Consider the following 16,733-nt stretch of genomic DNA (forward strand, 5'->3'; position numbering starts at 1 on the left):
GCATTGTGGGAGGAATGGGCTGTATGAGGGCACAGTGGACTTAGGAGAGATGAGCCTGATTCGAAGTTAGAAAATACAGATTTTTGAATCTCTACACTTGCAATGATTTATGTATTTATTCATTTATACTCTTGTTATTCCAGAAAGAAATCAGCATTTTCGCTGTGTAACATAACCTCCTTAATCTTTAGCATCTTTACCTATCTTCTAAGACCACTGTGAGGATTAAAATGTGTGTTATGTTTCATAGTGCTAGACGCCATACCTGGTCATGATGGTAACTTTGAAGGTGCTTATATCCAGTAGTGGAGCAATACAGTATTAACAGTCAATACTGAAGGAAACGAGACATTCCCAAGCATTGGTCTGATTGTTTGCATGCAATCATTCTGTGAATTGAAGACCTACCTTGGAACCTGATTCGATTGGTTCTTTGCACTCCTCACAATAGTTAGAAAAGATACGATCGTAACATGAAACACAATATGGATTGTTATTCTTTAGTACATACTTCTTCCCAAGAAGTGATGCTGTGCAGTATTGACAATCAAATTGAGCAGTTGTCATATTGGATCAGTCCTGTGAATAAGAAAATGATTCACGTACATGAAAGCAAATTTTTTTATAAGAGAAATTATAAAATCTTAATAGGAGCCAAACACTTGAATGAATTTATATCTTAAGCAAAACAAACAGACAAAAAAACCCCAAAACCACCAATTTAGGAAAATATGCTGTAGTCATGGTGACATTTGGAGTGATTTAGGAAAGGCTCCTCTCCCATTTTGGCAGTTCCTGTGCGTTTTGCTAACAAAATGCAGTAAGCCAGCAGCCAGATTGTGCAAAACATCTTGTATTCATCATTCACTAATGTGAACTTCAATGAAAATGTGATATGTGTTGAAAGAGGACAGTTTCACCTCAAGGATATAAATATGAACTGTTGATCGGTCTTTCACTAACTGTCATCACTTACTAACTTGCTGGAGAGTTCTGGAGGTAGAGTTCCTTGGAAATCACAACCATCTGAAATAGAAGTTACTAATCAAGCACATTGTCATTTTCTAGGCCATTCTTTTATTTCTCAAATTATTATTGGGCACTTAAGGAGAGTTCTGCCCATTAGTCCTTAGATCTGTCTGTACTACTTACTCTGTTGGGACATCCTCCTTCCTTGTGGCTTGAACCTCCCCAAATATGCTGTTGACTCCCAGATCCATAGCTGAAGCTACGCTTGCCTCCTGGGCATCTCCTTTGGGATGGCCCACACTAAACTGGCCAAATACAACTCCTAAGCAGGTAAGACTTAGTCCAAGCGCTTGCTCTTTCTGGTTGCTGTTGAGCAATTACCCAGACATAGAAGCACAGTGGAAACCATCAGTGGTAGGAAAGAACTCAAGCCTTCTTTAGGTTTTAGAACTAAACTAAAACTAAAATGTATATAGAATGGTGAATTACAGGGGCATTTGCTGAATGAGAAACTGTTATGAAACATAAAGCAAAGGCAAGGATAAGAAACCAGTAAAGAACAGAACATATGGCTTTCAAAAGGTTTAATTAGGCATCGAACATGAGTTTTTCATTGTCGTAAAAGCACTATCACTGATTTTCTTGGAAAATGAGATTTGTTATCTCTGGATTTACTGGAATATATTAGGAGCTATGAATATGTCCTAATTCTCTACCTTGGAAATTTTTTTTTTTAATTTTAGCAAAATCAGAAAATCCATTAATTATTGATGCTTTTTACAACATTTTTTGAAAAATTTATTATGTTGTTAGTTTTTACAGCTTTTTTTTAAAAAAAAGATGTTATTTATTTATTTGACAGAGATCACAAGTAGGCAGAGAGGCAGGCAGAGAGAGAAGGGGAAGCAGCCTTTCCGCTGAGTAGAGAGCCTGATGCAGGGCTCGATCCCAGGACCCTGAGATCATGACCCAAGCCGAAGGCAGAGGCTTTAACCCACTGAGCCACCCAGGTACCCCTTTCACAGCATTTTTAATGCCAGTTTTTATTTAGTACATTCAAATTGTATTCCCATACATTTTTGCCTTCTTTTATTTAATGATGAGGTATTCAGAAGACTGTCTTGTTGAATATATATTGTCATTAATTCTGTACATGGAAGCTTTGCTATATTGTTTTTCACTAACAAAGAAAAGACAGGATTTAGAACATGTGGGGTTTTTTTCCCAGGGAAGATGAAAATTCATACTAGAAAGTTCCCAATGGAACATGCCAAAATTATCTGCAAGGAACATTGAATTCCCTATTTGATTAATTCCACAGAAATGTCCTTTCCAAGTGAATACAAACACACTCAAAGAGTTACTGAGGATTTAGAAACAGGAGGAAAATAGATCTAATTCCCCTGAAAGATTTTGAAATGCGAGTTTTATTCACATTTGCAGTGATCATGTGTTTATCTCTTAATAGTGAAATAAGGTCTCTATACCTTTAACCTTCATCACTTTGTATGGAAAATGCCGTTTTCATTATTAGTATTTATTTGGCATTAGATGTATATAATAACATTGTGGAGCAAGGAAACTCCCAGTCTACTTCCATTTTGTGAGGCTTTTAGTATCTGATAAAATGAAGAAGCAACTAAAGGGATTACAAAACTGGTAGTGTTTCAGCATTTTAAACACAACACTGCAATACCTATATCTCATTTATTTTATAAATTTATACATATAGATATCAAAATATATATCAATAAATATAAATACTTATCTAAATAAGTATCACCATTCTAACCACATAATAGGTCTTGCTCCCTAGAAAGTTCTTAACAAAATGGACCATATTTTATTATTTTCTAAGAAAAAAGTTATTTCCTTTTTTTCCCCTAAGATTTCATTTATTTGACAGAGAGAGATAGATCACAAGTAGGCAGAGCCGCAGGCAGAGAGGCTGGGGTGGGGGGAAGCAGGCTCCCTGCTGAGCAGAGAGCCAGACGTAGGGCTTGATCCGAGGACCCTAAGATCATGACCAGTGAGCCAAAGACAGAGGCTTCATCCACTGAGCCACCAAGGCACCCCTAAAAAGAAAGTTATTTCTTATTTTCTCTCTTTTTTTTTTTTCCTTAAAGCAGCATCAGAGAGTTGGGTAGGGTGAGAACAGTCATTTCAACATCTCAAAACCTTGTGATTTTGCAGTATACAGTGAGATAGTCAACATGTGTTGAAAATCTACTCTGTAATATTTGAATTCCCTGCCCTCCAGAAGTCTGGATTCTCTTAGTTTAACTCTTACCTTGGTCGTGGTGGACATAATTTGAGGTAAGAGAACAAACTAAATGTTCATTTTCTTATTCCTGGTTGGGGAAAATACACTAAGAAATTCAGCCATCATGTTCATGAAGTCTCTTATTTACCTGTAGGTATGCGAACAATGTCCAAAGAGGCGTTGTAACCATATAAGTGATACATATTCTACTGGAACCATGGAGTTCTTAAGGAGCTAATAGAGAAGAGGGTGAGGAGCTATAGCATCAGGAAACCTTCCTGGGGAGATTTTAAGAATGTTAAGTTGTTGGAACTCAGGAAGCAAGGGAGGGAAGGTGGGAGGAATGTTCTTGATTTGGGCAAAAAAGGAAGTAGAAGGGGCGCCTGGGTGGCTCAGTGGGTTAAAGCCTCTGCCTTCGGCTCAGGTCATGATCTCAGGGTCCTGGGATGGAGCCCCACATTGGGCTCTCTGCTCAGCAGGGAGCCTGCTTCTTCCCTCTCTCTCTGCCTGCCTCTCTGCCTACTTGTGATATCTCTCTCTATCAAATAAATAAAGTATTAAAAAAAAAGAAAAAGGAAGTAGAAAAGACAAATGGGAGAATGGCATGGGATCTCTTCCAAAGTTGGGAAACGGTGAGTCTTGGAAACAGATTTTCAAGACCTTGAAACTAAAGCTTCTTAAAGCTATTTGAGCTTTTAATACAAGCAGCTCTAAATGGGGTGGGGGCAGGCAAGAGAAGCATTGTATTTCTCTAATCAAGTCACTTTTTGCCGAACCTTATTCTTTTCTCAACATCATTCTGTCCTTTTTCCTCTTCTTTATCCCTAACATTAGTATTTTCAAATACTTGGGGAAAAACTTTGTAGTTGGGAGAGCAGATGAAATGGCTTGCTTTTGATCATTTCCTAACACTCAAAGCTGTAAGAAAGGGGATGAGGACCATGTGATTTTTGTCTCAGGAGCCCCCATCTGAGGGTCAATTTGGCAAAGATACTGGGAAAAATTTCCCTTTCAAATATTTTAAATCTTTCTTTCTTTCAAAGATTTAAAAAGCAGATCTATAATAATAAATGATAAGAAATCTTAATATTAACAATGTAACCCAGTTGGATAGCATTTAATTTTTTTAGGTATAAATTCAGAAATACTAGTATCAATATCAAGTAGATGTTCTTGTCCAACTTCTTTCGAAGGGATTATATATTTCAACTAGATATATTCTAGTCAAACTTCTTTCAAAGTCATTCTGTAATTATACAATAGTTTAAGTACAGAATTTTTATCTTTGCATACTGGGGTTTTAAAAGATAGATTTAGAGATACACTGATATAGCAAAGAACTGATATATCTAAAAATATAATAAGTCGCTCAGAAATACAGTGTCATGACCAGTGTTCCCTCCTTTATTTCAGATTTCTACTTAAAACGATGTGAGTTTATTGGCAATAGTTTCCAAAAACTGAAAATGCCATTGCTTAGATGTTATTTTTTCCAAACCAAGAATAATTTTGTGTCAAGTTATATTTTATGGTGAATTATTGATTAGAAGACTAATGCTGTAAGCAATATATCCATTTATATTTTTACTACGCTGAGCAGAATTAATAGATTCACAAGAAATGTACTTGAGACAATGTCAAGCAGGAGGGATGCAGGGATTTGATGTGTGGTATCTTTAATATGCTTTTGTTTGCAAGGCATCATACATCATTTATTCATGCAGTCAATCAAAATTAAAGTTTTTTTTTATTTGCAAAGTAATCCACCAGAAGTTGTGAAGGACATAAAAGAGAGTAGATTCAAATCCTATCCTCAGAGAACTTGTAATCTAGTAGGAAGAGTAAGGACATTTTATAAATAACTAAATAGAAGTTAGGAAGTGATGAGGAGAAACGAAAGATTGTAAGAATTTAGAGCAGTCATTCTAAACACAGAGTGCACCTGGGAGTTTAAAAATTTCTGTAGTGCACCCCCACCCCAAACCAATTAAATCAGAACTTCTGGAGGCAAAGAACAAGAATAAGTGTTTTTTCAGGTCCAACGTGCTTTAATGTCCAATGAGGTTTGTCCAATGGTGGTGAACACTGCCAATTTAGAGGAGACGGAAGAATGATGACTTTTTACTAGGAAAAATCCAGGAACAAGTTGGAGAAGGTGGAGTTTGAATGAATCATGCAGTAGACATTATAGGTTAGCTCTCTCAACCTTGGCTTTACCCTCCTCGCTCGAGAGGTCAGGAAACTAAAAATATTTCCTGGCCCCTCTTCAGCTGGTGTTCAGGAGGCAAATTTGGCTCTGCTAACTCAAACCATGTGTGTAAACTGGATGCTGGGAGGGAAATGGAGGATGTGTTCCTGCTGCTGTTGATGCTGGCAGACTGTGTCTGAGCTATGTGAGTGACTTCTACTGTTTTGAAATGCTTGGGACTCAGGTTGTCCCGGGTTCAGTGACTGGAGTTCTGGCTGTGAGAAACAGTTGTAATGGTTTCAGGGGCAGCTGCAGCAGGTCTCTGATCTCTGGATTACAGAGCAGAATGGATGTAGGGGTGGGCAAAGATTGATCACTCCTACCCTTGGTATTTTATTTTATTTTTTATTTTATTTTATTTTTTTTCTGTTAATAAATTTTATTCTTGCTGCCACAACAATCCCAACTTAGAAAATAATTGAAAAATAAACCGGACACTCAAGCAGAAAAGTTTTCACAATGAATCCCAAAAGAAGATAGTTACACTATTGGGAAAGAGTGCTTCCTCCCAGCCCTACAACCAGACTATCTGATTTTTATGCTCCAGCAACTGGGATATTACAGAAACATCTCTTTCTGACATTGTTCAAGAGAATGCTCAATAATGGAGGGGGGGAATGAACAGGTTTTATCATTAAATAGTATATAGGATCCCAATATGCTGAAGTTGGAGCCCACTGATCCAAAAGTTACATACTGATCCAAAAGTTATATATTCAGAATTATTAATTTTTCTTCAAAGACTGTCTGTGGTTTTGATTCTGAGAGGGTCCTGTGATCCAGAAAACATTACAAGCCACTGAAACAGTAATTTCTTCCTGAGCTCTTTTGATCACCATTACGTTTTATAAAACTGAAGGGATAAGACACATTGTTTTAGTTATTTGTTCTTCTAATGCTTTAGTAAATACAAATATGACCAATGATATCAAATATTCATGTTCCCTGAGTCCCAAAGGCTGTATTAACCATTTTGTATGGATTATCTCCTTTATCCCTCACTTAATCCTCTATTATTATTATCCCCATAAGTATCCCTTTAATGGAGAAACCAAAGCTTAGTGAGGCCAAGGGCACCTGACTGGTAAAAATACTGGATTTAGAATTCAAATCTACTGGTCAGAAACTGAAGCCTAGGGTCTTAGCCTGTGCAAGCCTCTCTTTCCCTGGAGATGTGGGGAAGGGCACTTAAGATAGAGCAACAGAATTAGGGCAGACATTCATACTCAGATATATGAGGCAGGTATGGGAAGTGATAAGTAGTTTATTCAAAGTGGCTTACAGGGCATGAGAAGGCAAATATTGGAAGACAAATTGGAATTGAACATATTTTTTCTATAGAAAAGAAAATAACCACTGATGACTGAAAATAGATGACTGAAATTTTTTGAATGGAGACTCATGAAAATTAATTTAAAAATAATGATAGAAAGGGTTGGAAGATGAACATACCACAAACAGGCAAATCAATTGGGATTCTATTTTTGAATATTCCATTTGATCAACAAATATTGTTCTTCCCATGTAAGAAAAGTGTGTTTTACATGTTTTATGGGGAACATGAAGGAGAATTCTTTTCTTTCTTCTTCTTCTTCTTTTTTTTTTTTTTTTGAGAGAAGGAGAGAGAGAGGTGGGGGAGGGGCAAAGGGAGAGAGAAAATCCCAAGCACACTCCACATCCAGAGCAGAGCCTGACAAAGGGCTCAATCCCAGGACCCTGAGATCATGACCTGAGCTAAAATCAAGAGTGGGACACTTAACTGAATGAGCCACCCAGGCGCCCCAAGAGCATTCTTATTGAAGAAATAATGGTCAGTCTTCCCAAACTGACAGATTACATAATGATACAAATTTATAAAACAAAGCAAAGCAAAAACTATGAACTTCAACCAGGCTAAACACACACACTGAGGCATCTCAGGGCAAAACCACTAAAAACCAAAGGTACATACATAACATCTAAAATATAGGGTTAAAATATTATGTGCATTGTAAAAATAAATTAAGAAGTTACCTACTTCCTGATAGAAAAATATGGAAGCTATAAATGGAAGATAAGGTAAAAATTGCTGAAAGAAATTAGAAGCTAACCTATTTTATCCTCAGATAAAATGGTTTTTTATAATGAAGATGGACAAAAGATATTTTTCAGACAATCAGAAACTGAATATATCCAGAGCACACCCAAATTAAAATAAATGCCAAAAACCACTTCTCAGGCAAAAAAGCATTGATTGGTCTTAGATTGAGCTCAGAGATGAAGAAAGCAGTAAAAAAACAACAATTATAAATATGGAGGTATATCTAAATAAACATGGACTCTGTGGAAGAACTTTAGTTAAATAATTAGAAAATTTGGATAAAGTGGGAAACATCTAAGATAAATAAAGTATTAAAACTGATAAAACAATATAAAATTATAACTAGTTGGTAACTATCAGAGAAACTGAATTTGTTATTTAAAGCCTAGGATCACAGTAAAATGCAAGACCAAATTGCTTCACCAGTGAATTTTACCAAGCCTTAAGAAATAGCACCATGCCTAATAAGGTATACCAAATATTATGAACAGGAAGCATATTGTGAACCCATTAAAACTCTGATACCAAAACCTGAAAACATGAACGAAAAAAACTTATAGGCCAATTATGCTTATAATAAAAAATAAATTTTGCAGTATACATAATCTTTCCTCAAATAATAACTAACTGACCCTAGTGATATGTGAAAATGTTAATCATATCATGATAGACTGCGTTTCTCCCAGGAATGCGATTTTTGTTTAAAATTGAAAAGAGAATCACTGTATTTCTCAACATTTAACCAGTAAAAGAGAAAGCCATATAATTATCTTAGTAGATGCATTAAAGCCTTTGATGAAATTTGACTTCAATTCATAATCAAAAACTTAGTAAACTAAGAATAAAAGGAATTTCTTTAATGCAATTTGAAAAATAGCAAACATATTTAATGGTGAATGGTGATAACTTTTATTCTGAGGTCAGAAACAGAAAAAGAATGTCTGTGATCATCACTTCTATTCAGTTTTATGTGAGAGGTCCTGGCCAGTGCACTATGATGAGAAAAAGAAAAATATCAGAATTGAAAGGGAACAAGTAAACTGTCATTATTTGCTGCGGACTGATTTTATGTGAAGAAAATCTAAATAATTCTTTAATAAACAATTATAATTTGTAAGTGGGTTAATAGAGTTGCTGGATAAAAGGTCTATATGCAAAAATCTAATTCTTATAACAACAAACAGAAAATGAAATATAAAAAATTAATTGCAGGTAATGCATCCTCAGAGATGAACTTTACAATATTGAGTGAAGCAAGTAAGTTGCAAAAAGTAAATACACTTTTATAAAGTTCAAGAACAGCCCAAACTGATTATTAGGAATGATAATAAATAAGTTAACATATTAAAAATGCATGTTAATATGTTAGTTAACATGTCATTAAACATAATAAACATGTATTATTCAAGCTATTTTAAGAAGCATGATGGTAACAAATACAAAAATCAGAATGCAATTTAAGATTAACTTCTGGAATTAGATAGGGTATTGAGAAGTTGCAAAAAGGGTTTCATATATATAGGATCTAGGTTTTTACCCAAAGGATACCAAAACACTGATTCCAAGGGATACATGCAGTCCAATGTTTATAACAAAACTATCAACAATAGCCAAATTATGGAACGAGCACAAATGCCCACTGAGTGATGAATGGATAGAAGGTTGTGGTATATATACACAATGGAATATTACTCAGCCATCAAAAAGAATGAAATCTTGCCTTTTGCAATGACATGGATGGAGTTAGATAGAGTATATTATGCTAAGCAAAATAAGTCAGAGAAAAACAAACATCATATGATTTCACTCATATGTGGAATTTAAGAAATGAAACAGGTGAACATAGGGGGACAAAAAAAGAGAGAGGCAAACCATGAAACACACTCTTAACTGTAGAGAGCAAACTGAGGGTTGCTTATGGGATATGGATGGAGAATGGGTTAAATGGATGATGGGGATTAAGGAGGGCAGTTATGATTGAGCACTGGGTGTTATATGTAAGTGATGAATCACTAAATTCTACTCCTGAAACAATATTACTATATGTTAACTAACTGCAATTTAAATAAAAACCTGAAACTACAAAAAAATCCACATAGATCTAGAGGAAATGTTTGATTTCTTAGACTAAGTTGCTATTATACTTTGCATATATATTAGAAATATTCTTTCCTATATGTGAAATGCTTTATTTTTTAGAGATTTCAAAAAATGAGTTGATGATAAAGGAGAGTAGTATATATTAAGCAATCCTTTCTTATATTTATCAAAAGAGAAATAATCCATAAGGATGTAGTAATATCTAGAGAAAGGCTTTGCCTGCTGATGGTGGTCATGGAAATTGTTTAAACAGGGAAGATCCGGGATGCATGTTGACTGAATCAAAAGGGACCTGAGGGAGACCATTTTATTTTACTTTTTATTTTGTAAAGATTTTATTTATTTATTTGAGAGAGAGAAAGAGAGAGAGAGAGAGAGAGAGATTGTGCACCCATGAAGGGAGGGGCAGAGGGAGAGGGAGAAGCAGATTCCTCGCTGAGCAGGGAGCCCAAAATGAGCTCAATCCTAGGACCCTGAGATGATGATCTGAGCCAAAAGCAGATACTTAACCAACAAAGCTATGCAGGCACCCCAAGGGGGACCTTTTTAGATGCAAAAGAGGGGAGGAGTTGTCTCTCACACATTCTGTATTTCTCAGTACTGTGGAAGTGTGCAAGCAAGAACATGGTTACAATATGCATGAGCTTTGTGCCATGAACATTGTGCAAATCAAGGACAATTCTGTATGTATCTTATGACTCTCCTGTCATGGATTGCAAGTTTCAAATGTGAGAGGGCTTTTCCATCTTATGGTGGAGGTGAAATGTACAAAGATATAATTTGAGTCTTCTGGCTTCCAGTAACATCTCTATTTGGGGTGTATTTTTGAGGAATTTTATTTATTGAGGTGGTTGAATTACCCTATTTTTTAAATTTTAAACACCAATTATAACTCAGGTTGTTTGATAACAGCTTTTTGTTCCCTGTGGAAGCAGGTGATAATGTATAAAATCATCACATTGATTGCAATCCTAAAAATAGAGGATATACAATAAATGGTATTTAAGATTACTTCTGTCCCTGATACATGATTTGTAACTTTGGCAAAATAGATGCAAATAATGCCATAACTACTACTTTTGCACATATCTAAAAGTGTACTGCTCTCTAATTCAACGTTCACAGGGATTTCTGGCTTAATTTCCATCGGGTTATTCCAAGCAGCTTTGCTCAGTCTGTATGAATACATCCATGGTCCTAGGAGAGTGCGGCATGACTATTTCAACTGCCCATTCAGGCTTTATTTGACTCAGTAATGTAGATTTGTTTCTGCTTTTCTTTAGGGAAGAGCTCGGGGAGGAACTAAATCTAAGTGGTGTAGGGAATAGTTAAATCCTCTCGGGAAGTGTTAGTACAAAATGATGAAGTCTTTGAGATTTGTGATTGATCTACCAAACTTCAGTGGAAACAGAAAACAGGATGAGGAATCTTAATTCAGACTATACTTAACTGAATTTATCTGTGATTTTCCCATTTTGGATTTTATTATTATTATTTTTAAAGATTTTATTTCTTTATTTGATAGAAAGAGATCACAAGTAGGCAGAGAGGCAGGCAGAGAGAGAGGAAGGGAAGCAGGCTCTCCGCTGAACAGAGAGCCCGATGCAGGGCTCTATCCCAGGACCCTGGGATCATGACCTGAGCTGAAGGCAGAGGCTTTAACCCACTGAGCCACCCAGGCACCCCTCCCATTTTGGATTTTAATTTGAATTGTTGCTCTGATGGCCAGTCAGGAGCGTTTTGGAAACCTCATTGAACAAAATAGATTTCCCTATGCTCTGTGGTTATAGAAACCATCTACAATGCCTTATTAGATAATCACCTACACTCCTGAGGCAACTGTTTCTACCATTCTCCTCTCCTCCCTCCCTTCCCGCACCCCCTACCTATGTTTATTGGGTACCACAACCTATTGATCCCACTTCCGAAGCACCCTTTCAATCTTCATTTAGGCCCTTCTCATATTTCTGATGGGTCATAGTGGTTTACATTGACCTGAGAGATTATTAAAGATTTTGTCTTCTATTGAGTGGAAAACCAAGCACATTTCTACTACATGACTTTTGTTCTCTAATGATAAGCTCAATTTCCCCTAGGGAGTTTTAGAACATTCTCCACATGCTGAGGAAGAATCTTTCTCAGACTCCTCTGATCATCCCCCCTCTGGGGAAAAAACCCCCAGTGGCTCATGTTTTATTATAAAATGAAGTATAAACTCCATTAGTTAGCATAAAGACCCTTTGCTACCTTGCTACTTTCCCCCCTCTCTCCAGCCTTTTCCAGACCCAGCACTGCCACACCCTCATCCCATGTACGCTTCAGCTTCTACCAGTGACTCTCAGGTCTTCTAATACATTACATCCATTTATGCTGTTGAGCATCTACCCAGGGATTTTCTTCTGTATCTAATGCCCTCCTCCCTGTCACACTGACCTTGTCTGCTTGATGCTTCTCCTCATCCATCAAGGTCCAGTTAAAAATCCTTCTCTCTGTAGCTTTCTCATATCCCTCAGGAAAGAGTTGTTGCTCTCATTAGTTCATACATATGTCTGGTTTCTTTTGCCACATTTTGTGACAGTATTTTGTCCCATATATGTCTCTCTCACTTGTGAGCTCCTCAAAGAGTAAGGACATTGCTTATTTCATTTGTGTATCTCAGGTCTGAGCAGCACCTCAGAACATGATTTATGACTAAAAAAACAAATGCCTGGAAAACGTCCTGGTCTCTGAGGGCTTGGGTCCAAGACAAGTACTGATGGAAACACATATCTAAAGAGGATTTCTATCAACAGAATAAAGTGTACAGGCTCAAGTAGAAAAGAGCTAAGAATTAGTATGCTAAGTGTCTGTCCACTTGAGTAGTGAATTCATTTGTATCTGTTACCTCTGTGGCAAATATGTCAAAGGATGGAAAATGAAGGTGAGAGAACAGAAGGCAAAAACCCAAGGGCCTGTCTGTGGCAAGGAATGTTCTTTCACTTTCCCTGTGAGGGCAGCCAAAGAAGACAGCTGGAGGGCTCCTCCACTACCAGCCAAGGAAGATATCAAAGAAATAGTAGAAGTAGGTGGTTTATCTGCTGATATTATTAAAGGGTTTTTTTTTCCTCTAAACTAGGAGGACAAATATGCTTCTATTAACAGTTTTTTTTTTAAATATTTATTTATTTATTTAAAAATGAGAGTGGGGGCGCCTGGGTGGCTCAGTGGGTTAAAGCCTCTGCCTTCGGCTCAGGTCATGATCCCAGGGTCCTGGGATCGAGCCCCACATCGGGCTCTCTGCTCCGCGGGGAGCCTGCTTCCTCCTCTCTCTCTGCCTGCCTCTCTGCCTAGTTGTGATTTCTCTCTGTCAAATAAATAAAATATTAAAAAAAATAAAAAAAAAAATAAAAATGAGAGTGTGTGTGCAAGGGGAGGGGCAGAGGGAGAGGGGAGAGAGAGAGAATCCTGAAGCAGACTCCCTGCTGAACGTGGAGCCTGACATGCAGCTCGATCCCAGGACCCTGAGATCATGACCTGAGCTGAAATCAAGTTGGCAGCTTAACTGACTGAGCCACCCAGGCACCCCTATCAGCAGTTTTTGAGCTGTTGCATCAGATACTTCAGTTGTCTGTTGGAAGTTACACCAGGCTTTTCAGGTCTGTGCACATAGCATTTTGAGACAAACCATGTCTTTACCCAGATCACAAGGTCTTTGTCTTCTGAGATCTCTGATGTTAGCTATTTGATTGAGTGATTGAATTTGACAAAGTTTAGGGAAGTTAAATGAGATATATTAAAAAGTAAATCTTCCAAAGTTTGTGTAAACTAGGCCAGATGGGGCAAGTATATGTTTTACAGCAGAAGCAATTCAAATGCACATATTTTTAAAAATATGGAGGAGTTAAGATAACTCATAAAGAAGTTCTACTTTTAGGTTTTCCTCTCTTCTCCTGGTTCTGAGGGTTGAGTTGAGCAGACCTGCTTGTACTTCCTTAGCTGCTTTTGCTTGTAACCCAAGACAGAACATATTGAGAAGAACTAGGTTAGAAATCAGATGCTGTGGATGATTGCACTGTTTGCTTGAGCACTAGCATATAACTTATCCACTGTTGCGGAAACCATTTAACCTTCCAGGTCCTTATGTTCCTTAACTATAAATGAGAACAATAATAGCTGCTCATGATCCCACCCAAATGTCAGCTGAGATGTAAGAATGGAAAAGTCATGGGTAAATTAACTGTAGGTATACTCGACTTGATGGAAAATGTGTAATTATAACTAGTTCCCATTTTGAACAAGGAAGCTATTTCCCCCTGCCCCAAACACTACTTTTAAAAAACTCAGCAAACAATTTTTAAAAATAACTAAAGCCATAACTTCAGGCCATCAATCAAAAATAACCCAAAACAAGCTTCATAGAATTGTGGTGGAATGTTTGATATTAGTCTCTAGGGACATATTTGCAAACCCAGTTTGTTGGAAGCTGAATGTCTTGTGTGGAAAGGTCAAATACGAATTCTCCTGAGAGCTGATGAACTACTCTCCCATGAAACAAAACAGCTGACTAGAGCTTTCCATCTGGTTAATTTGTTCTATGGATACTAACAAAGGAAATAAAAAATGCTTTGATGGTTTTCTTGGAGGGATTACATTCAGAATCATCTAGTTATAGCAGTTATTACTGAAATAGTGGTAAATAGATTGGCAATATATAACTATATTTTATCAAACATTATATTCTTTAAGGATAAGTCATAAAATATATAGGTTTAATACCATCCTCGATTTCTTTTTTTCCTCACTGGGGTATAAGAAAATTGTCAAGACTAAAGAAAAAAAAAGTACTTTTAAGATGAAACTAGATTATCCAAATCTCTGTCTATTCAGATCCCAATTTTCTGTTTTTAAATTCATGGTTAAGTTTGCTTCTGTAGTTTTGAGCACAAAGGAACCACGAGCATTTCAGTAGGTTTAAGTTGAGTTTTCTCTTTTACTTCCTGCAAAATTACTGTTATTTCTGTAAAGTATGTATTGAAAAAGCAGATCTGTTCCTAGGTTGACTTAGGGTCTCCTCAAAGTCTTGAGGTTCTGATGAAGTGCAGGGTTTGGTAAACATAGGGACAGCACTAAAAGAGACATTTTAATCTAAAAGTATTTAGCATAGGTCAGCACATGGTAAGAGCAGGGACTGAATGTTTCTTGTATATGAAGCCCCCAATTAACCCCATTTCCTGCAGATGGAGTCTATGAAGACACTGCACATCTAATATAAATATTAGGAAGTATTTCCCTTGCCTCCTCTCTATGCTTTTTTGGAAAATTCAAGGAATACTCTTTGGAGTAGTAATTGTATCCTTAAGGGTAGTAATTGTATCAGTTTGTTTTGTTATGTTGGTCTTCCTTTCATTTGAAGATTGCCTTCATCATACTCATGAACTACTATCTATGTAAACACTAGGAGCTGTTTTCTAACACTGAGTAGGGAGCACCCTTGATTCCTTCATTTAACCCTGTTTCTATCTGCCTCCCCTTGCATTTAATGACAACTACAAGCTTCTTTAGCAAGAAGCGGAATCTGCCACTGTAAGAACGAAGGCTACCGAGGAAAGACTGAATCTGGAACCTCGGCCATGCCTGTAACACACACTCATCAGCTGAGTCACCCCCACAAGGTCAGCTGTTTGAGCGCATGAGATCGCATGAAAAATATGCTATGGTCTGGGGGATATACTTCATCAGAGAGAAAATACAATGTCTTTTGTACCTCTTTTTCTTTCCATTTTTGAGTTCAGTATCATGGGTTAGAAAAAGATTCTGAATTAATCACTGTAAAGCCAAGATGGTTATTTTATTTTCCCCGATGTTTTAAAATACACTCTAATTTCCCTCCGTAATTAGTGATGAGAAACTCAATCCTCATTCAATTAATTCATCTTAAGAGGATGTTCAGTGTAAGCAGGTTAGGTTAATAACCTGTTAATAACCATGGATTCAGGCACTGTGCCAAGTGCGCCAATCTTCGCAGAACAGTCGGTTCATCTGAACCCTCTCAAATCTTGAAAAAATTAAAGAAATACTCCTTATAATATAGGAGAACCAAACAAAAAAAAATACTTCCTATGATTTTCTTTTAAACAAATATGTTTTAAAATATAAGAAATAAACCATCTCTATTCACATAAAACAGTATTAGAAATTATCGAAGAAAAGTAAGGGTGTTCTTTATTTGGAAGGTGGGCAATATAAAATGATAGATGTATTCTTTATCCAATAAAGCCTATAAAGTAGTTTTTTAAATCCATGACTTACCTAAATGACAACTCCATTTCAACAAATTAGTTAGGAAGAACTTTTAGCCATTCAACTAAGAGCAATAAACAAGATTTCATGATAATCACATAATTCTTTCCTGAGAATAAGCCAAGTCTAACCATACAACATATTGGCTTTCATATATCCTGGCATTAATGTGCATTATAGCTTCTGTTGGTTTATGATCTTCAAATTCAGAAAACACAGTGCTGAAAGAAGAGTTCCTTTTTGAACCTTCCGAAACAAGGGCAGCCTTTCAACAAGTTCTATTTCACCTTGGGCTTACAGCTGCAGACATTTCTGAATTTTAAGGTATATAAAGGCACATTTATAAATTGTATTATGAATGTTTGATGAATGCCCTTTTTGTTTTCTTAGATACTGTTTATATTCTACCTTGTATGATAAATGTTCTGGAGGTCTGTTGTATTTCTTATAACCATAATATAAATTCACTGAGGGCAGCCACTGTGTCTTACTCATTTCTGTGCTCTATTTGAAGCCTAACGATGCCCCATACTTGGTGGGTGGTCTTTCAGAATGTCTTGGATAAAACTGATGGTAATTGTTAAAGGATTTCTGCGTTATTGAAAGTGATGATGGCTCAAGATCAGTTGTAATAATAAGCTGTAACACCTCCAGTCTTAGAATCTTCTGTTGGAGGGGGCAGAATATCACATGATTCCCCTGTATCACCTCCAGGTTGTAACACCTCCAGTCTTAGAATCTTCTGTTGGAGGGGGCAGAATATCACAGGATTCCCCAGCAACTAGAAGTGCTCA

At 36.7% G+C, this 16,733-nt stretch overlaps 1 protein-coding gene across 1 annotated transcript in view; it reads right to left on the reverse strand.

Moving 5' to 3' along the window:
* The window catches only part of FHL5 (four and a half LIM domains 5), a 43,324-nt gene that overhangs the window by 13,683 nt on the left and 12,908 nt on the right, over nt 1–16,733 (reverse strand). Inside the window, exon 2 of the mRNA XM_046006939.1 lies at nt 409–579. Within this exon, the coding sequence (XP_045862895.1) occupies nt 409–567 (159 nt within the window). The 5' untranslated portion in view covers nt 568–579. The remainder of the gene's footprint in view (nt 1–408; nt 580–16,733) is intronic.

This window comes from Meles meles, chromosome 5, assembly GCF_922984935.1.
Source record: "Meles meles chromosome 5, mMelMel3.1 paternal haplotype, whole genome shotgun sequence".
Taxonomy (NCBI): domain Eukaryota; kingdom Metazoa; phylum Chordata; class Mammalia; order Carnivora; family Mustelidae; genus Meles; species Meles meles.